This window comes from Cololabis saira, chromosome 9, assembly GCF_033807715.1.
Source record: "Cololabis saira isolate AMF1-May2022 chromosome 9, fColSai1.1, whole genome shotgun sequence".
NCBI classification, from domain to species: Eukaryota; Metazoa; Chordata; class Actinopteri; order Beloniformes; family Belonidae; genus Cololabis; species Cololabis saira.
This window is the reverse complement of record NC_084595.1, coordinates 26875993-26897809: the sequence shown is the minus strand read 5'-3', so window position 1 is coordinate 26897809 and position 21817 is coordinate 26875993. Positions and strand designations below refer to the sequence as shown.

Below are 21817 nucleotides of genomic sequence, written 5' to 3'. Positions count from 1 at the left end.
TAAAATTTGAACAAATTAATTCTTCTGCAAATAATAAGTCACACAAGTTCATCAGGAAAAGTTTCAAATCTAAACGGTTTTATTTACAATAAAAGTAGCGTTTTGATTCCTGATCTCATTGGAAAGACTGAATATATGAAGAATATTTCAAATACCAACAATAATTACATTTCACAACAACTATACTTTCTTAGCAAAGTTTTAGATACTCACTAAGTTTTTTTTTTTCAATTTGAGAATGCAAAATTGTCCTCACACTCGTCTAATCTTATGGTTACTTGTATTCTGTAGAGGTAGTTCTAGATCTGCTCTGAACGTAAACACATAGCAACACAAAACATATTTGTTCACTCCTCCTCTACAAACCCTTCCCAGGACAGATTTAGACACACGCAGCCTAACACAGATGCACACACAAATGCATTCAGACACATACACACACCTCTGAAAACACTGAAACGCATTATCTTCCTCTCCGCCGTCACTCTTCCTGTAATTTTATTTTCATCACATTTGAGTTCTTTCTTTATTGCTCCATTTGCTCATCAGTCTATCAGTCTGTGTGCGCGCTCCCTACAAAAATGAACAAGGTATATGCATATGTATATATCATTACTTAAAAATTAAATCAGCTCCGCTCTGGATGATTAACCTTTCAAATTTTTTTCTCTGGCAGGCAAAGAGGAAACACTTCAGACAAACAGAGAAGCGCGGAGAAAGAAGGGATAGAGGCTGATTCTCTGCAACAAGGGTAAAAGAAAGATGGGAGGGAAGAGACGGGAGAAAGAGGGGGTGGACGTGCAGGAAGCACATTTGTATGCATTTCCTCTCATAACAGGAAGAGGCCAGTGGCTTCCCCTTCACAATGGCTTCGCTTCTGCTTCCCACCTCCTGCCTGCTTCCCTGGGGGAGGAGGAGGTGAAGGAAGAGGAGGAGTAGAGACGGACAGCAGTGCTGGTTAGTAAACCAAACATGGCCATGTGAGGGGACACACGCGTGCATACACACACTCACAGATGTCAGTCACCTATGGAGCACCACAATTTTGTCTTGAGACAAACACTTATCCCATTGTCAGAGCATGGCAGGAAGACACGGGCTTACGCAAAAGGAATAAGAGGAGCCCAAGACCTTGGACTGAACCCTGCCTCACGGCCAAAGAAACTGTTAAGAGCCCTCACTCCCGGCTTGTCACTGACGCTTGATCAGGAGCCTGCTGTGTCGGTTTAATCGCTCATGGAAACACTGAAGTATCACTTTTGGACTTGCAGGGCATCTGAGACACACACAGTCACAGGATGTCTCTGGAAAATGTTGCCAAAACATTCCTCAACAACGCTTTCAATAAAAATACCTAACAAATTACTTGTGTTATATGATGAGGTAGCAGTTGAGCAAAGAAAGTCAATATAAAGAAAACAAAAAGTCGAAAATGAAGACGTGCAGTCTCTATCCCCTGGCCAATCCCCTGCCTCCTCTCCAAACTTGAGATGATCTGTGTTTTTTCTTGATAAGCAAGCACTGTAGAATGATGTTTTCCTGTTGGCATTTACTCTTCTTGGCCCAGCCAGTGCATCAGTTACCGCTGCAGGAGGATAAATGGCAATACGCAGCTGTAGAGCAGTCCCCTGTGCTTCTGCACGACAGAAAACAGGTACCCTGTGCATTAAAAATGGACGACTCTGATCCCAGTGTCAGCGTGTGACGGGTTGGGAACCAGAACGCGGTGTTAAGCGAAGGATTACAACAAAAGAGGCTTTGTCCCACGTCTAATATGTGCTATGCACAAGACTTCAAGCACTTCTTCACTCACTATCTGATTTTTTTTTCTTTTTTTCCCCAGTCCACTTTAGTTAAGTGCTAACCTGTGAAACTGATTACGTTTTAATTTTGCCAAAAATGCTCGTCAGATTAGACCGTTCTTACCAGAGCTGGTAATTGCATTTCAGTTCGGCTCTGAAATGGCTATGCCCTTCCCTGTGTTCCTGTTTATACTGAAAACCGCAACTGGAAAAGGTTGACTAAAAAAAGTGGATGTTACATTGCACGGCCCAAGTTAGTGGTGAGGAAGACAAAAATAACTTTGTCGTCATTCATTTGAGGTGGACAAGTTGTCGTGTGGACGCTTGCGCTGTGTGTGCATTAGTGGCAGTATTTTCACATTTATTTTGACATAACGTTAACAAAGGAATCTTTTTTTTCTTTAAACTAGTTTTCATACATAGGACTCTTGTTCTCACATGTCTGAAAGTTTACATAATTTCTGCTCAGATGTTATCATGGTAAAGCATGTCATTTCAAAAGGAAAAAACTTGGTGCAGACATACAGAGCATATAAGGCAAAGAGATTTAAAAAATAAATTGTTAAAATAAATGTATGTTTTTTTAATTTTTAATACAGACTTTCTACACATAACTATCATTTTGTGAGATATCTCAAAATAAACACTTTAAATATCTAAATAAATGAAAAGCTGAAAAGCACGATACAAGGAAAAAAGGGGCTTAAACTAGACATATTGTTACGACTTAAAAGAAAGCAAAAAATACAGCAAATACAGTGATGAGAATGAGTGCAAGGGGCCATGTGACACATATGCAAATGAGAAAAGAAACCAAAAAAAGTTGGAAAAGCAAGGAAAAAAATGCAGAGGAAAGAAGGTGAGAGCTTTGTGAGAACCTTCTCAGGTGAGGTCTCATAGCACTGAACATATGACGGAGAGCAGTGCCGCTCGCTAGGGTAAGAGCAGGAGACGGTGGAAGGTGGGAAACAGGGAATTAAGAGGAGGGGTTCAGGGGTGAAGAACTACCCTGTGGGCCTCATTATTTTCCTGCTGTTAATTTTGCTCACACATTTTCTCACCACAGTGCTGTTGATTGGTGGGAAGAATGCTTTGTCGTAGAAACAAAAGGACCCCTTATTTCAGCTTCAGCGCCGCACTTAATGCAGTCAGAGAAGAGAGGAGGCATATGCCGGGAAACATGAAAATGTCCTTTTTTTTTTAGTTTTTAGTTTTTCTAAATTATTTTAACACAGCCAAGTGTGTGTTGTGGGTTGCTGTTGTTTGTGGGAGCTGGGGAGATCCTGTTGTTTTACTTCCTGTTACTGATGACCTGATCCATGTTTAACCTTTGGCCCCGGGTCCTCCCCCTCGGAGCCCATATGTTCCACACGAGGACACACAACTTACACGATATTCACACAAGCAAGTTATCCTAAATTAAGCCCGCTGAGCATACCGGCTGAAGAGGTAACACTAATTAGAACCAATTGTAGCAAATTAGTCGATCCCCAAGACAGGCTCTGGAGAGATAAATGTGTTTTGGACGTCATCCTGTGAACAGAGGCAAGCATTTGTCAATGCTGCAAAAGCAACGACAGTAAATGCACCGTTTTAAATAAGTTATCTCACTTAGAATCTGCTGTGTCTCAAGCGTACACACACCTGTGCTAGTATCTTGTGCTGTATGTGTGTGTGTGTGTGCCTGCCTATCTGTGAGCGTGTGTGAGCTGGATCAAGTCAGTCTGCTTTCTGTGCACACCCCATGTGTTTATGGCACAGGGGGCCCTTTCATGTGCCTGAGGCTGGGAGAGGGTATGAGTGGTCGGGCGGCTTGGAGCCAGGGTTCACACACTGCTGCCCACTGTCCAGAGCTCCGGGCAGCCAGTCAACGCCAGGGAGGCCTAGCCCTTCTGCCACTGCTCTGGGGAAGTGTTTCGGGGCCTGAGGGTGGCAGCCCAAAGTGGCCGCCCAGAGAGAGCCAGGCCCTGTGCCCAGTGTGATACTCCTCGTGCAGGAAGGGAAGGGGAGGGGAGGCGGTATTGCCCCGTAGGTGGCAAGGTAGCGTTGACAGCTACACAGAGTGGTGCCACTCCAAAGAGGGCTGCATTATGGAGTATGTAAGGATCAGGAAAATATTAGATTATATTTTGGAGTGAAGCAGGACTGTAGAAGCTGTTGGATAACTATTTTATATCTGATGACTATTGGTATGTATTTTTGAATAAAGCATGAAAATAATTTGTTACACACAGACAAGCTTTGAATAGATGGTAACACTTTTTAAATATAAAGAATGTCAAATATGGTAAGAATGTGAGGCTGACAGCAATAATATACAAAGTCTTCTGGTGTTTATTTGGCCTGGGCTCTGGGACATTTCCTCAAAAAGGAAGTGAAAATATGCAAAGCCAAAGCTTCCGTTTTTTTTGTTGTTTTTTTTTTTTTTCAAGAGGAAAATTTAAGTTTCTGTGTCTTGTCTTGTGATGTACGCCTCTTCAGAAATGAAGTGATGTCATTTATTCAGGCTGTAGGTTGAATGACACTGAACGTTGGCACGAGGTGCTTTCCACATGACTTGATGATGTCATGTCAGGAAGAATTTTTATTTCGCTAAAAAAAACAACAAATTTATAGTAATTTATTATTTTGAAGATCAAAACAATGAAATCCAGTCATATATTGATTTTCTTTTCCCTGAACCCTTTCAGTCAGCTCAGTTTCTTCATCCTCCTCTCCCTGTAAGTAAAGCCCAGATATCCCAGGCATCGATTCCCCTCAGGTGTCCTTCCTGTTTCCCTCCTTATCCTCAGGAGTCAGAGAGCCTGGTGCAGCTTGCAGGCCCAGACGTAGGTGGAATGAGGGAGAGGGGCAAAGATAACAGTAAGGAGGAAGAATGGGTGCTGCTGCAACGTGATAGTTTCAGCCCTCATATGAAACTCTGTGACCTCCTCCTTGTTCTTGCTCTGTCTTTCTGCCCCTCTTTTGACAATAGAGGGAAATACTTCTTGACATCATTCAGAATTCTCTAAAATATCGATTGATATGTGCAGCCTTCTTTTGATGCTGCATATGTCACTTGAAAGGCAACCGGTTTCCAACTGAGCATGCAGTAGACATACACACAGTATGTGAATGGCTTTTTTGACTCAAGTGAACTGATTTTTGCTCATTCAAAGTCTGCTTCAGTTCCTCCTCCAGTCCAGCCCATTGAGCTTTTTCATTCACATTCAAAAATACTTTATTTATCCCCAAAGGGAAATTAATTAATCAATTGATTGCTCTAATAATTAATTCATCTTCCTTTGTGCATTGTGAAACAACTCAGGATCTCTGTTGTGGACATCTGACAACAAAGATGTCTTAAAGGCAATGAAATGGGTGTGTGTATGGGTTTGACCTGTGATCCAGGGGCCACATTAGTAGCGTATGGATCCAATTGGGCTGCCAGGAAGCCGACAAAGTGTCAGTGGTCAGCCATGCCACAGGAAGTGATCGATTGTGGGCCTCAAGGGCAGAGAGAGCTCTGTCTCTATCTATTTCCTGCCATAGACGGTGGAGTCTGCTTGAATCTTGCTTTCCACTATTTATTATATCTTTCTCAAGTAATGCCAGCTGTTGCTGAAGAGATTCTGGCATGGATCCCTTTGTAAGATTTGTTGTTTGACTGAAAAAAATACTGCTTCAGCATTTTGTTTCTTACAATGTGTCACTTTGGACCATCCCATCTCTGTTTGGTTGTTTGTTTACATTTTCCTCCACCCCGTCTCGCTGGTGCAACCACCCTCTTCCTGGAAATATTGCACTGGAGGAGAGCTAAACTGGGTGGCATGGTGTAAAAGGCTGAGTATGTGAGGGGTGCTTCAGCTGTGTAAAGGCTGCACCCATCTGACTGTGCTGTAAGGCAGAATTTATTTTAACAATTACACATCCTTCCAGCCCACTTTCTTTTTTTGGAAATATGCTTCCTGGAGCCCTCACATTGGTTTGTTAGACTAAAGAGAAACTAACATGTAATTATAAGTCAATGGAACTCTTCTACCAAAAGCAATACATGAGCAGTTTTCTGTCCCCAAGTTCACACATTGAGCAGACTCCCAGAAGACCTTTATTGTTGAGGGCTATGTGAGGTGTAGGGTGTTTTTCCTCCTTCCTTCATCTACTCTTTCCCCCCCATTCTCATACACATTCATCCTCCACTTCCCCAGGGACTCACCTGTCTGTTGCGTTCATCCATAATCCGTGTGATCTGAATCTTTTTCCTCCCCATCGTCCCCGTCTTTTTCTTTCTCTCCTCTTTCTAAAGAACTTGAACCTTTCTTCTCTCTCCTCTTTCTTCTTCTATTTCCTCTTTCCTTTCACTCTGCAGCTCTTCCTTTATCTGTCTTTTCTCTTGCTTTCTATTTGTTCCAATCAGCTCAAAGATTCCAGCATCTGTACCTGCAAGACATTAGGGGAGGGGTAGAAGAGAATAAGCATTAAATAAAATGAAATAAGGCAAAACACTGAGATGGGAAAAAAATAAAATAAAAGTGGCATCATGGCAGCCACAAGGGAGAGCAAAGAAAGACAAAGAATCTGTCAACAACGTTGTGAGAACTGCTGTATTTTTCACCGTCGATATCATGCAAATCATTTCTTGCATTTTTTTTTCCCATGCACCGACTATGAGAGGAGACAGCACTGTCAAGATGTTGCTTCGTTCACAGAGATTTTGACAGTGTTTTGGATGTGCCGCTAACTTAAACGCTCTAATCACCAACACTGTAACATTACATTCACACTGAGAAATACATTTTGTTTCTTCCCATGATACCGCACTGTACTGACAGTGGAACTGCCAGCCGCAACTTTCTCTACTCTATCCATGACCCGTCTCCAAAACGGCAGATGTGAGCTGCAGGATAGAATACAGATGTAAAACTCAGCTCAGGCTTGTCATGTTACTGCAAAATAAAACCGAAAAGAACAATGGGAAAAAAGGTGCCAAGAGTTATCTTTTTAAACACAATAAAAGGATGTTTCCTGGAGAAAGAAATAGAACAGAACTCCAAAATGAACGTAATCCAGCTGGAGACGCTTGTGTGCACAGTTGAGGGTAGGATACTAAATTTCAGGGCTGAAGACCAGCGACTGATGGACTGGACTGCATGTGCGAGGAGGAAAAACCCCCAAAAGTTTGGCTGACTGTGTGTCCATGCGCAGCCACATGCACAGGTATGTGTGTGCTTACACGTGTGTGCTCTTGTGTGAGGTTGGCTAAGCCAGAGCCCCGGTGCATCTCTCCAGAGTTCTAAAGTAGGCCAACCCAATCTATCTCAGGGAGGAGCAGAAGAACTGTTGTTGTGTTTTCTTTTGACAGTAGAGGTGATAACGTCCCTCGTTATGCAAATGAGCATCCCATTATTTAAGCGCAGTGCAATGCAGGGGAGCTGTCAGTGCCGTCACATAAAAAAAAAAAAAAATCCTCTATCTACCCTGCCTTTTATTCTCTACTCTCCCCTTCTTCTCTCTTCTCTCCTTTCTGAACCAGATTTCCGGCACCTGGCAGCACAAGCATGAGACATTGATGTGGAAGACGACACCGCTTCACCAAAAGACATGTCAGTCTCAGTCTCTCTCTCTATCACTCTCTGTCTCTCTTTTCTCAAACACCCTTGCTCTTTTCCTCACTCTTATATTCTCTCTTTTGCACGCTCCCGCACACATACCTGAACATTGTAATCCAGTTCCCTTCCTTTTTTTTTTTTTATCATTCCCTAACCTGAATCCATGTATTTATTGGGTAACATGCATGAGGAAGCACAGGAAAGACCTAAAGCCCTGAGGTGAATGCAGCATATTGCTATGCACTTGACCTTTTTGTGCTGGAGAGTAGGACATTGATAATGAACGCTTGTAATAGACACATCCAGGGATACTGTGGGTCTTCATGAAAGACCATGCCCTTTGGCAATAGCTCATGACTATAGATCTTTCATATTGTGCAACGAGGAAAAAAGAAAAAAGAAAAGCAAAGGCTGTGTACTTCATTCTTAGCTCTACCACAGTTTATAGTGCAGTGGTCTTTTGTTTAGTATGGTCTGAGACAACAAAATTATGTGGTTCTTCAGAGTCTATATGAAAAATTCAGAATTACTAAATTACAAATTACTCGTCAAAGAAATAGCATCACACCAATCACTTAGCATTTTACAAGACTGTCTCCTCAAAACTTCCATCAAATGAAAACTGAAAACAATGTGAGACAATACAGTCTAAACAATAATGAAATGAAGGACAAAACAACTTCCTGAAATGATGCTTTGGAATACACCCACTTATGGAAGAATTGGGATGTGAACATAAATTCATCATTTGGCAGTTAGTGCAGCATCCAGACTGCACCATCATAATAAGATCTAAAATAACTCTGTGGCAGCTCTGAAGAGGCTATCCAAAACATTTTAGCATTGCTCTGTGCAAACACACCCATCTATAGACAGAAAAACAAAGAGCTGCCCTCTGGAACAAAACAAAAAAGGGATGTTGTCAGACAAACTAGGATTACAAGCCAACACTAAGGCGCTTGGCACAAGACAAGCCAGACAAGGATATCAATCAAGCCGGCATACCTCAATCACAGGCTGACAGCATCATCCCCTCCCAGTCTTTGTACTCAACATTACCCAGCCTGGGCATTGCTCCAAACAAGGAGGCGTTACCTCCATGATCCCTGCCTCCTGGCCTCTACCCCTCCTCGGTCCCTGCCGCAGCTCACTAAGCGGAGCTGAACCTCTCAATGTCAACACGCGCTGGGGCAACACCTTAGGCCTTACGTAACGTTAACACTAAGATTAAGCTTGTGTCCTGAACATTTAATCCCTGATTCTGGCTCTTAGCAGCAGCCAACACTCCCTGAGGTGAGGTTTTGCTGCCACTTAGCCCCGTGTTGCGGCCTCCCAGCGCCCCCATCCCTTTTCATCCCCACTTCGTCTGCCTTCTCCTACACAAGGCAAGTTGCTTTCCCTCCATCGGACCAACCCCCCCCCACTCTTCGTCACACCCGCCCCCGTCCCATATGAGAGCCAGACAGCTCCTGGTTAAGAAGTAGGTGCCCACCTTCTCATTGCGCTCCTTTCGCTTTCCTTCCCTTGTGGTGGATAGAGCATCATTTAACTTAACAGATTACTACTGACTCACAAAATCCAATTTAGCTGCATGACGGCAAGAAAGAAAACATGGGGGGAATTGCAAGAGGTGAGCATTACTTGTTGTACATGGTCAAGCTGCACGGTACAGCCGTACCCATCAATGTTCTGCAGACACTTGACACAGAGGGAGCAAATAAGGTGAGAAAATAACAAGAGAGAAAGGGAACACTCACTATGAGCGACGTTAAAAAAAAAAATAACAAGAGCAACATATCAAGCCAATTTATTAATCCCCAAGCAGGGAAAGAGGGAAACTGGACTAGAAAATGAAGAATCCACAAAAGAGACTCTTTATGAACTCTGTAAAGTAATGGTTTTAGCACTAGCCCGCTAACTGGAAGGAAGCTGGTGTGGGCAAGTGCTCAGGTCAAAGAGCACAATGTCAGCAAGCAGACAGAAGGACAGCAGTTGCTTCTCTGCTTGTTTCACATCTTCATGGTTTGAGTTGGAGAGGTGACAATGCAAGAGAAATAGAGTGGCGAGAGGAAAACAGAAATACGGAGTGAAGTGAGAGGAAAATGGAGTGAAGCATAAAGAGGGATCTTTTTGAACAGGCACCATGCCTCTCCAGGGGGAGGGGAAGAGCTGTACCCACGACCCTCCCATCTGTTAAGCAGACGGATGGAGAGAGAGTGAGAGAGACAGAGAGAGAAAGACTGGGGGAGGATGGGAGAGATCGAGAGGGAGCAGAGATTCAGCACATAGATCTAATGAGCATTTTCTCTCCATGTCTCAGAAGTGTAGCTGAGAGGACAATGAGAACATACACACTCAGAGCACCACAAGGCTTGATTCTAGGTCGCCTCTCTCCCAAGTGTTTAGTCACTAAAAACTAATATACAGCACATGGTGCTTTTTCACATTCTAATAGACGTCTGTAGGGTGCTAGTTAATGTGTTTTTTGTTATTAAGGACATAGAGCGAAGAAGATTTCTTTAAATCAATGGGACAAGTAAAAAAGAAGAACTTGCTCAGGGCTAACTCATCATTTTGAAAGACAGCTTTACTTTTGAAGGAGAAGAATGGACATGGCAAGACATTTTCAGGAACCATTTTTCCAAGAATACACTAGTAAAAGCACTGCTGAGATGATTTCTGCTTTCAGAGAATTGTCCAGGAAAACGTTAAGAACGAAACCAGCCCTCATAATCTACTGTGTGCAGACATCTGTGCATGCTGCTGTTCTCAGACCCAAATTCTACATGTTACAGCAAATTGGGGAAGGTGATTTATCAAGACAGCATTGGTAATGTTGTTCCTAGAAACTCCCCCTCGATACATGGTACACCTGTAAGACATTTGTTTGTAGAGTAGGTTATATATATAGAATGTGTTTATCCTATCTTTTTCTTTTTTTTGGGGGGGGGGGGGGGGGGGGGGGCTCTGGGCTTTCCAGTGATTCTGTTATTGCATGAGGGGAATTTTGCTGACAAAGGTTAGGGCCCTCTTGAACCCTTTCAGCCTGCGTCAGTGCAAATCAATATAAATAGAACATTTCTATCATGATAGTAGTGCTGTTTTCATTGATGACGCCTGTCCACTGAAATAGTTTGGTTAAAAACTGCGTGACTCATATTTGGTCTTTGCAGTCATCAAATCGAGCCAAATGAACACCTGAAGCCGATTTTTGATCATCGTGCCAGACTTGGTTCTCTAGCATTTACGTCACAAAACAAAAATGAAGAAATATCTTTCGGTGGAGCGGTTTACCCATTTCTAGCACAGCTCTGCAAATCAATGCAAAGGTGCAATGCAGCTGTTCTTACAGTAAAAATGCTGGCCAGCACTAAACTAAGACGGTTTATGTTGTTTTTTATATCCTATATATATATATATATATGTATATATATATATATATATATATATATATATATATATATATATATATATATATATATATATATATATATATATATATATATATATATATATATATATATATATGTATGTACAGACATATGTATATATATATTAAATGTTAGTAACCACGATCCTCCGAGGAAATGTGGTAGTGAGAATGTAAAATAACATGTTACACTGTCATAAGTAAACCTTTTAGGAGGTGTATGGTACATTAAATAAACACTCTCTCTTTTAAAATAAACTCCTATTTCCTTGAAGAGGAGGATAAAAAAAGTATTTTAATATAGTTTCCCAAATACAAATCGGAGTGTTACATTTTTGTAGAGCATTCTTCTGTCATGTCAAGAAGTTTTCATTTTCTTTTTTCCTCTTTTTTTGTGCTCAAGATCATGTTTCAGTTCACACTTCTTTGGACCCTTGTTCTCTGTATTTTGCTGCAGTCATGTGTGTATTTCCTTGTAAACAAGGATGTGTTGATGTGTTTGCGTCTGCATTTCTGTGTGTTTGCGCTTTTGATTTGGAAATTGTGGTATGTAGCTGCATTTTATCTCCGGTAAGGATGGATGGAGATATAAAAGCACAAATGAGAGGGAAAAAAAAAGGATCAAGGAAAAACACGAGTCAATGGCCGAGGAGGATGGAGCAGAAAAATATGTACCAGGTCTCATTGTGCCTCTAATGTCATTATAGGCAGTGACTCCTCTGTGTGGCACGACACACTCCCCATCTGTCAGAGCGAGATAGGCAGGGTGACGAATGGCTATCACTGCTACTTCTCTCAACCCCCACCACCCCCATCCCACTCCAGTGTCTGAATCTTTTTATGAGTGCTGGGGAATAAGAGTGACCTAAACCTGGGTGGTAGCCCACACGTAGGTGGGCCTCTATGGATCTGAATCTTAGCAGATATTAGGGCTAATTTAACATGTTAGCAGCTAAAGAGATTAGCAACATGTTCATCTGGGGATTAGAGTGATAGTGGTGAATCATTTTATAATGTGTTCATTCCCTTTTTTTTCCCAGTATGTGTTCAAGCCCAACTTGGATTTCAGACTGTAGTATGTGAGTGTGTGTGTGTGTGTGTGTGTTGGCGGATATGTCTTCACCTGTCTCTCTCTATTAGATCACGCTTTAGTTGGATCATTAGTGAGACAGAGATGGTTTCACATATATTCTATTTTCAATCTCTATGTGCCCAAGAACTGAGGCACCTGTCTATTGAGGAGAAAAGTGAGCCAACAGCCTGTGGTTGGCACACGTTTCATACAGTCAGCCAAGCACTCATAAATGTGATTGACATTATGGAACAAAGTATACTGTTACATACAGCAGCTCAAATGCAACTTGATGAGCTCTGAGTTTTTCATCTACCTCATGCGTCAACTCTGAATTTAATAGATTTTTAATTCTGATGTGATTCTGTCAGCACTATTTCCCCTCTGATCCTATAATCCAGCAGCACTGCCCTCGTGGTCTGGGTGGCCAGGACCATGGGACAGGGGCAGGAAATACAGGCACAAACACACACACACGGGTCAGGGGAAGGATGTGACTACAGCAGACACAACAATCAAAGGTGCTAAAGGTGTTTCCTTCCCTGGATCAGTATCCTCGCAAAGCAAGAACTGGGAATCAAAAAACAAATGCCACTCTCTCCTTTTATTTATTTATTTATTTATTTATTTTTTATCTCCAGTGGCAGATGACGAGGGTAAATAAACAATATGCTCTCTGAACAGGAAATGCTAAAACTGCAAGTTATCATATGAGTCTGAGACAAGCTGTCAGATTTATGAGTTTTTAAAATTTAAATAAAATCTTAGCATTTCCCATGACGCAACAGGCAGATCAGTGTTTAAAATTTAAGAATAAAATTAGTTGTGGGATTAATTAATACATTTTTATTTAATATAAATGTTAACTTTGGAACAAATTCGAGAATGTTTTTGGAATAAATCCATCCTCGTGAAGTGAATAAAAAATGTTATCATGATATCTCCACGAACAAAAGCATTTTAGGTGTTTATAAAAGTGCATTTAATGCAAATTCATTAGCATTCTAAGTGAAAAGTAGAATTGTCGGCTTTTTGCATTTAATCTATCAAAAAGATGTGCAATTCCACTGTAAAATAACTAAATTAATTAAAAATTGTTCTTTATGGGCAATTATTATCCGTATAAATGTATACAATGTGTATAAACACTTCTCATATAAATGGAAAAATATTTTTTACTGCCAGATTTTTTATGCAAAGAGCCACTTATATGATTTTCTGTTAGTTAATATCAAAACATATCCTGGTTTTAATATATAATGAGTTTTTTTATGTATATATTTATATATATATTCACTAGAGTTTATAGATTTAGCTACTAAATTATACTGGAGTAGTTGCCAACACCTTTGTTTTATCAGGTAAACATAGTGACGGGCTAGAAGCGTACAGAGGTCTGCTCTTCGTTTGGCCAGCTGCACGTTTCACTCAGCACCAGGAAACACAGGCCTTGGGCCGTCAGACCAGCAACACAGGCAGGTAGCCATCCGTCAGAGCCAGTCTGGAGGCAGGTGAGAGCCATCTTTCCATAACCCAACGCTACACTTCCCCAAGGACAACGTGACTGGACACAATTCGTCAAAACCCCTCTTTGAAAGGAGGCCAGGAGGTGTAGAGCGGCAGCTGCTAAGCTGAAGGCAGCCGAACAAGAGGCCACACATGAAAGTAGGGAAAAAATATACTAACAGGGATTTGGAAAGAGTAGCTAGAGTAGTTAAAGAGACATTCTCTCCCAATTGTCAGCAGCCTTTGCTTGTGACAGGGCTTCATAGCCATAAGTGATAAACAAATAAACGCAGTTGACCGCAACTGTACAAATACCCTTGTACCAAACTGGAAAAAATTGTACCAGGAAAAAAGGAGAAGAAGAGAAAAAAGGAGAAGCAAATGTGAGCCACAATTTGGCGAGGCCCCGGAAAGGCTGCAATGAATCACCCTTGAGTGCATTCAGTCTTTCCATGGCAAGTCATGAGGAGGGGCAATAGATGTACTCAACTATAAAGTAGAGATTAAAAAAAAAAAGATGAGAAAGAAAATAAATAATACTCTTAATAGAAGTGACAGAGTGCAAGGTGGAAACAGTGTAAGAAAGGATTGAAATGGTTTTGAATATGGAGGTAGTGCTGATTGTGGTGAAACACACATCTGATGCCTTAACACAAATAACTTGACAAAGTTTCACTTTATCAAGACTGCCACAGTTTCTTTCACTTCTTCCTCTCTGTCACTCCCTCACTGTCTGTTGCACTACTCAGTGTGAACAACTGTCTCAATTCACATCTTGCCCTCGTGTGCCATCAGGCCCAGGTGTAACCCAAGTACTGACACCGGAGGAACAGGAACAGAAAATTAATGTACATACGTACAAGAATAGTCACAGTCACACACGACAAGGCCTAGGTGCTTATCTATGATCATAAAACAAGCAACACCCAATTGAATAATAAGCCAAAGCATTGGAATTGGTGTAAGAACCCCTTAATAAGTGCACCCAGCCCCCATAGGAACAGCCGGGAGTCATGTCACAAGAACACAAAGCACTGACATATTCACCCAATTATGTACTCTGCCGAGTATGACAATGTCTCATGTTAGCAATGTTCTCCAGTAGGGGAGAGGGACACAGAGGGTGTGTATGTGTGTGTTTGTGTCAGAGGTTTGAAAATGAAGCCAGGACCTCATTGCTGCATGGGCTGTGCTTACACTTCAACCCTGTCCCCTGAAAATTCAGCTTATAAGCAATTAATTTGCAGCAGAACATGCATTCTGCAGAAATGCAATATCAGCATGAATAGAAAAAAAAATAGAAAGAATAGGGCGTAAATTCAGTTGGTTAAAAAAGCTAAACAAAACAACAACAACAACAAAAAAAAACATTGATCCAAAATCGTCAATGCTTTTTTTTCTTTTTATTTGTAAAATCTTTATACCTATTTTATTTTGATATGGCTGTGATGGTCCATTAGAAAAATCTTACGTGTGTAAATATAAAAAAAAATAAAAATTCTGAAATGTTTTATTTTAGGTCAGAGTCTGAACTGACTGGTGAGAAAATTGGCGAAAATTTGAAAAAATCCAAGAAAGCTGTTTATTTTTGGTCAAAGTTAGTCTCAAACAATGCACTGAGCAGGCATCATGCAGATGTCATTAAGCAATGGACTGACACAGAATACAAACAAGGTGTTTCTGAATGTTCTGGGGCAACGTTGTATCTTTGAAAGGGACTTTCATCTTGGTTAGGAGACTTTTGACATGTACAAAAAACCTATTTAACTCAAAGAATGCAAGGGAGAAAATAAGAAAGAAGAGCTTATTACATTTGTTACAGACGCATCACAGCCAAGACAAATCCTGCTTGTTGCCCAACCGAAAGCAACAAAAGGAGGCATTTTTTCCAAGCTAAAACAGCAGTTTACAAAAAACATCTTAAGTATCTCTCGTTGGCATCGTCTCTCGCGATAACTGCATATTGTATTAAGCCGCTATGTCGCACATCAACGGTGATAAAACCTGCTCACAGAGCTACAGTAGATCTCCGAGGCAGATAAGAGACTGAAGAAAGTAATCATGGAGGAGAAATAGTGTTGCAAAGGTGAGGTTCCCTCCTCCTCTATAGGTGGTATGTCTGAGCTGAAAGTTGCAAAAGTTCTGTTCTATTGTTTTAGTGACAGCCCGTCATTCCTCTGGGCAACTCTTCACAGTAGGCTACGTCATTTTTTTGTGTTGTCAAGATGATGTATTTGGGAAAACAATTTAAGAACGTACGATGTAACTTTCATGAGACAGTGTTGCTTACTTATAATGAAGTGCAGCTTCCCAGCAGTTGTACGCCCCAACCCTTCACCCCGCACTGTATCACCTCCAGACATCATAGCTAAGATGATCCACTGATGATTTCATCACCCCCCCCCCCACCCCCTCCACCTTAACACTTTTTTCTTTGCCACAGTATTCTAATCACCCTAATTAAAAGCTTTGTTCATTTAGAAATCTCTGATGACAATTTGTTTCACTCTACCCTACAGCAGTGGTGGCGGTGTAGAGAGGAGAATTAAATTTGATCTTGTGACAGCAATTATTAAATGCTCCCTCCTGGCCTCAATTAAGGCCTGCAGGCTAATGCTAACATGGCTAACCCTTGTGCAACTACAAGGTGCCTGGTGCAATTCTTTTTTTCTTCATCAGCTTCATTTTTTTCAACTTTTTCTGTGTGCATGTGCAGTACTGTATATGCATGGGTATGTCTGACAGCTTCATGATTGTGAAAAACGTAAAACTGCTTATGGACCGCAATCAGTTTTACATGCTCGCTGATGGGAAGAGGTGAATAAAAGAAGTTCCCTCTTTGGGTTTATTTGTTGTAATACTGTCAGCATGTGCAAACTGGCAGAACTGCGAGAAAGTTGTGGATTATACTATATTTTATCCTTTACTCCCTACGTCAGCAAGTTTAATTCCATAATGACGCTAGGACACACAATGATTATTATTATGATTGTTTTAAGCTATTAGCAAGCAAGCACTGAAACAGATGGAGCATGTTCAACTCTCCCTGTTGTAGTGGCTCTCCAACAGTATTACATGTCATGGTCGCAACCTTGCTGAGCTGAAATGAGAGCTACAGCTATGCTTGAGTCTATGCACAGTGTGCGGGTAATTTACGGATAAGTAGAAGGTTGCACACTTCAACAAGGATGTCCTTCATAGATTCGACCTTCTGATTTTTCTTTCTCTTTTTTTTCCTCCTATGGTCCCTGTGCTCTACTAGGAAACCAAGTAACCTAGATCACAGCGCAGGGAGAGAGGGGGATTGTCACAGAGAGAATGAGAAGCTGAGGTACAGGAAGAGTCTGAGCGAAAGAAACAGCACGGCAGATTCAAGGGACAGTCTTAACTTGACAGCCCACATAAAAAAAAGGACTTTTCAGAATGATGTCAGGTTCGCTTCTTTTTTCGTGTTACCGCAAGATAATTGAGCTGATTATTGGTGAGCATTGTTTCCCTGTTGACGCTGAGCACCATTAAACAGAGATTGTTCCACTGTTAGTGTTTGTTTAAGAAAGGCTGGTTTAATGTTTCCTGGCACTATGTCCTCACCACAGACTCTCTCTCTCTCACACACACACACACACACACACACACACACACACACACACACACACACACACACATACACACACACACACACACACACACACACACACACACACACACACACACACACACACACACACACACACAATGTAAACTTGAGAGATGTATGCACTGCATCAATAATTTATGTTACTCCTTTGCTTTGTTTTAAGTCCAATTCAGGTGCCTTTTAACTTGAAATAGCAAATACATTAAAAGATATATCTGCATTAGAAACTTTTACAATCTTTGTATTGAAGAATTGTCGTAACATACCGGGGCGTTATGATTTATTTATTTAATTTTTTTCACATATGAATCTTTTTCAACACAGACACAGTGTGTTCCAGTTCCCAGAGGAGCACTGGTGGTGGAGTGCATGAGGCGAAAGGTTGTATGCAGTGTGGAGGGCGTGTGGCAGCATACGGTACCTACAGATCTGCCTCTGTTTAGGGGAGTGGCCCCACCAAAGCTCAGCCGGGCCAGACCCAGTCCAAGCCTCTCATTAGTCATCGGCTGGGTGCCGCGCTCCTTTTTGGAGTGGTTAAGGGGGAACTGGTGAGGGTCTGGCAGTTCCACTGTACTCCACTCCCAGCACCATCACAAGCCGACCTCATCAAAGTGAGCGCTCGTAATTTGTCACAGAAAGCAGCCAATTAACATATGTTAGGGGAGGAGGGAGGACGAGAATAAGGGAGGAGAGGAGGCGAGGGCGAGTGAAAAAAGATAGCGTGTGATTAAAGAGTCTGCACAGCTGCACAACATCAAGATGGCAAAGAGAGGTTTGAAAGAGACCTCAGACCCAGTAATCTGATAAGACATACTGTTAGTTAAGCTCCACAAGAAGGGGAGAGTTGGTGAGGGAGAAAGGGGGAGAATGAAATAATAAAGACAAACAAGTATTAAATTACTGCTGTGAATCTACAAGTTCTGGCAGAATGCCTTTACAAGCAGTGAAGGGCCCTATTATCACACACAGACGACCCCTCCTGCCAAAACACCACTGCTGCTTGACCACGCTCTATTTTTAGCGCGACTCTCACAATTGTACTTGACGTAGCTCACACTTATGTTAGAATTTGCCAGGAAGCTGTGTTTTTTCCTCACCTTTCTCACAAAATGTTAACAACTAGTGCACTGCCACATTTTAACTCTCTTTCTCATGAAACTAAAGGTTTTTTTTTTTTCATTTTTCATTTATTTTTCTGTCACAAAGTCTCAGACAAGTTGCTTACATTCTGACTTGTTTGTTTGCTTTCAAATTCTTGTTCCTCATGGTTGGTTTTCAACACGCTGTGTTTGGTTGTTTATGCATGTGTGCATGTCTATGTGTGCGACTGTACATTTCCATGCGAGTGTGTGCATTTATATGTCTGTTGTTGTTGATGTTGTTGTTGTTGTAAGAACATCTTGTGAAGTGAGTCGTGTGATATTTTGCCTTGTTGCTGGATACGGTGGCAGGCTGAATGCATTAGCATCGCGCACCGATGCCATTCTGTGTTCTGTCGTCGCTCAGCCACCTCTGCCTTGTCTCTCTACAGCGACTGATCACACGGGTTGACAAGCACGTTCGGGTTTTCGTATGCCTCGCCATCCTTCACTACGTGGGCTTTTTTTGTTTTTTTTTTTCTCTTTTTTTTGACATGGAAAATATGAGAGGTGGAAAGGAAGCTTTAAACAAATTTAAGTGATTTTAGAATAAGTCAAGTGTTTGGGAAATCCCCGTGAAACAAACCCCCAACAAAACAGAACTGCTCTGTTTTTCCAATACGTGTATCAATTATTATTATTATTAAGATTATTAAGATTATTATTAGTATATTATTATTATTATTATTATTATTATTATTATTGCTGTTGTTTTAACTATGAAATCAGAGATAAAACCGCGACGTAAAGAAAAAAAAAATACCCTCCTTGGCAGACATACAGAGACGGCGCAGGGTATAAATCATAACTATTTCTTTTTTCCTCCTCTTCCTCTGTCTTGCACTCTTATCCTTGCCATCAAGCATCAGTCATCATTTATTTATTTTTCCAGTTTAGGAAATAAAGGGCTAAAGTGGAGGAGTGGAGGAGTGAGGGAGTAGTCGGGGGGTGGGGGTGGAGGAACAGTGGACAGAGGGGGCAGCGGCGAGTTGTGTTTGGTTCGCAAGGCTTGCTTGAATGTTTCTCATCTCCTTCGCGAGCTGGTTGTTCAGTGGAGAACTGTGGTGCCCCCCACCCCCCCACCCTCCACTCAAATCCCTCTGCTGCGAGCACAGCTGCACCGTTCACATAACCTCGCCTGCCCCCCCCCAACCCACCCACCCTCCCCCTGCTAATGATAGCGGAGCACGTCTCCTCCAAAAGGCAACAGCTTTTTCCACTTCATGTACATAGACACAAACTTGACACGAGCGCACACATACACACGGACAGACGAGAGAAGTGGACACATGCGCAGGCTGGTGGGCACAGCGTATCTCTTTTCCTACTTTTGGTTCTTCCCTTCATTTTTTTTCTCATATCATTCAATTCCTTCCCATTTTCTTCACGCTGAGAAAAAATTCCCCGGCCTTATGACCCACTGAAGGCCTGAGAACCTACGCGCGCACACGCACACCCACCCACACAGAAATACATACTTAACTCAGCCCTTTAACTGCAAACTGCTCGTTTTTCTCCTTTTGCAAGTGACCTGCATCACAGATGTGTGTGGGAATTTGTATGGGACGCTGTATTTGTAGAAGGGCTGAGTGTGTGAAAGGGCAAATGTGCACATACCTGCACACGTCACTGTTCGCAGCCCATATATACAGCATGTATGTTTCTGTTTGTGTTTTACATTTATTTGAGGAACGCATATATCTGTGTGCGTGTGTGCGCGTTTGTGTGTGTGTTTGTGGAGTAGTGGAGGAGGGAGGTGAGGAGCTCTGGGCTTCTGCAGCGCCTACTGTGCATTATCCCAAATAAACAACTCATTACACGTGTACTTAACCAAGGGGAACTGGTGAGCAGTGGAAGCTAATCCCCGTTATCTTTCCCAGCGTTTCTCTTCCGATTAGGCTACAGGGAAGAGGAGCCCGAGAAGGTGGGCCGCTCAGTGGAAGAGGAGGAAGACTCAGAGGGAAGCGCAGAGGGAGGGGGATAGAGAAAAGAAATGCATTTTTGTTAACTTCCCACAAGTGCCTTTCTTACTTATAGTATCCTTTCTCGCTATGTCTTTCCCTTCCCCTCTCCCACCACCCTCTGCCTTCTCTCCTTTCTGCTCCCTGTGGATTTTGCATTGCTCTTCCTTGTTTTCGACCATCTCTCAGAACTGGGTCATCGACAGATTGTGCGACAGCATTTCGAATAACATGGATGGGGGGGGGGGCTCTTCTTGCAATGAGATCCATCCAGCATTTCTTTAACAAGTAGCCCGCTTATCAAATTAAGCTGTCAAAAGCACATTAATAAAAAGCGGCACAATTCCCTGCACAGAGAACATTGGGGGTGGAGGGGCAAAAAAAAGAGGCTCTTCATTTGCTGTGCAAAGAGACAGTCCACCCTGGGCGGTAATACTTTTTAAAGTCTCTCAAATGCTTTTTCTGGTCCTCTCATAAGATGATTACGAGGCCCCTATTACTACTACTACTAAATGACCATGATGCAGTGTCACTCATTTAGACTGTGAACAACATCTTGGGTCAGGATGCAGAGGGGATTATACTCCTTTTTAAAAGAATTACAGACGAAAGAGCATCTGAGGGTGATACTGTGACTTCAGCAATTAGATAGTATGGTCAAGAACAACGGTGCCCTGGGAATTATAACAAGATTAACGAAAAGGACTGCTGTTCAACCCTATAATTACGATATAAAAAATAAATAGACCATTGATAATCCCTTTAAAAAATAAATATTATTAGACAGGAAAGTACAAATCGGCGTTGTCGCAATTACTGAGGTCTACTCTCACTACGGACACTTGTTACTTCATAAAATTGCAACCAAACTCATTCCTTTAGAAAGTGAACATGGAGGAATGAGCGTCCAGAAGTGGGACAAATGCAGAAAGTTCACTCTGTCAGTCCTTTTCGTGTGGCACTTCTGATACAAGGAAAGGATTTTAAAAAGACATTGCAGCTCACAGATGGAGGGGACCTTCCTCACATAGTCTACAAGTTTAAAAAAAAATGAACGTCTCACTTTAAATACATTCTGCTGTGTTTCTATGTTAGCACTCTTCCGTCAGTCTTTCTATGCTAGAAATTGTTGTTTTTCTCCAGAGACTGATTTTCTCACACCCTCAATCAGGATCCCATCCTGTTTGCGCGGCCCCCGGGAGGGGGGTGGCTCCGCTACTGCCCGGACTGGGCCAGAGGTGGATGGATGTGACGTGGAGGAACTGGGACTCTGCTGGAGGGAGGCTGGAGCCACGACAGGTATCCCCCCACACTTCCTCGGCTATTTATAAAATCATGAGTCCAGTACTGGGCCAAAAATAGGACAGAAGCCATTTTTACCCAAGATGATAAGGCCAAACAAAGACTTCCTTACGCGCACTTTCAAATACGCACACGCAAACAAGCGAGAAGCAGAAAAAACATTCGTACATGCAAACAACAGAAAGTGAAAAAGTCTTCATGGGAGAACGACGTGTCGTCCTATTGAGCAAGTGTGCACTCACACAAACACTCACACACATAGAAGACAAAAGTCAATATCAAGGCTGAGCTATTTTTGTACAGAGCACTATTTAGGAAGTGTGGGCCGGGTGCCAGTATTCTCCTCAGTATCGTCTGGCCATCATTGCACTGGTGCTGTT

The 21817-nt window shown here is 42.1% G+C and overlaps 1 protein-coding gene across 21 annotated transcripts in view; it reads right to left on the bottom strand.

Annotated features, from left to right (window-relative positions):
* mef2cb (myocyte enhancer factor 2cb) overlaps positions 1-21817 on the bottom strand; it is a 75975-nt gene that overhangs the window by 35081 nt on the left and 19077 nt on the right. For all 21 annotated transcript variants that reach the window (XM_061729001.1, XM_061728986.1, XM_061728989.1 and 18 more), the window contains one exon: positions 5998-6221. In XM_061729001.1, coding sequence (XP_061584985.1) covers positions 5998-6051 — 54 coding nt within the window. In that variant the 5' untranslated portion in view covers positions 6052-6221. The remainder of the gene's footprint in view (positions 1-5997; positions 6222-21817) is intronic.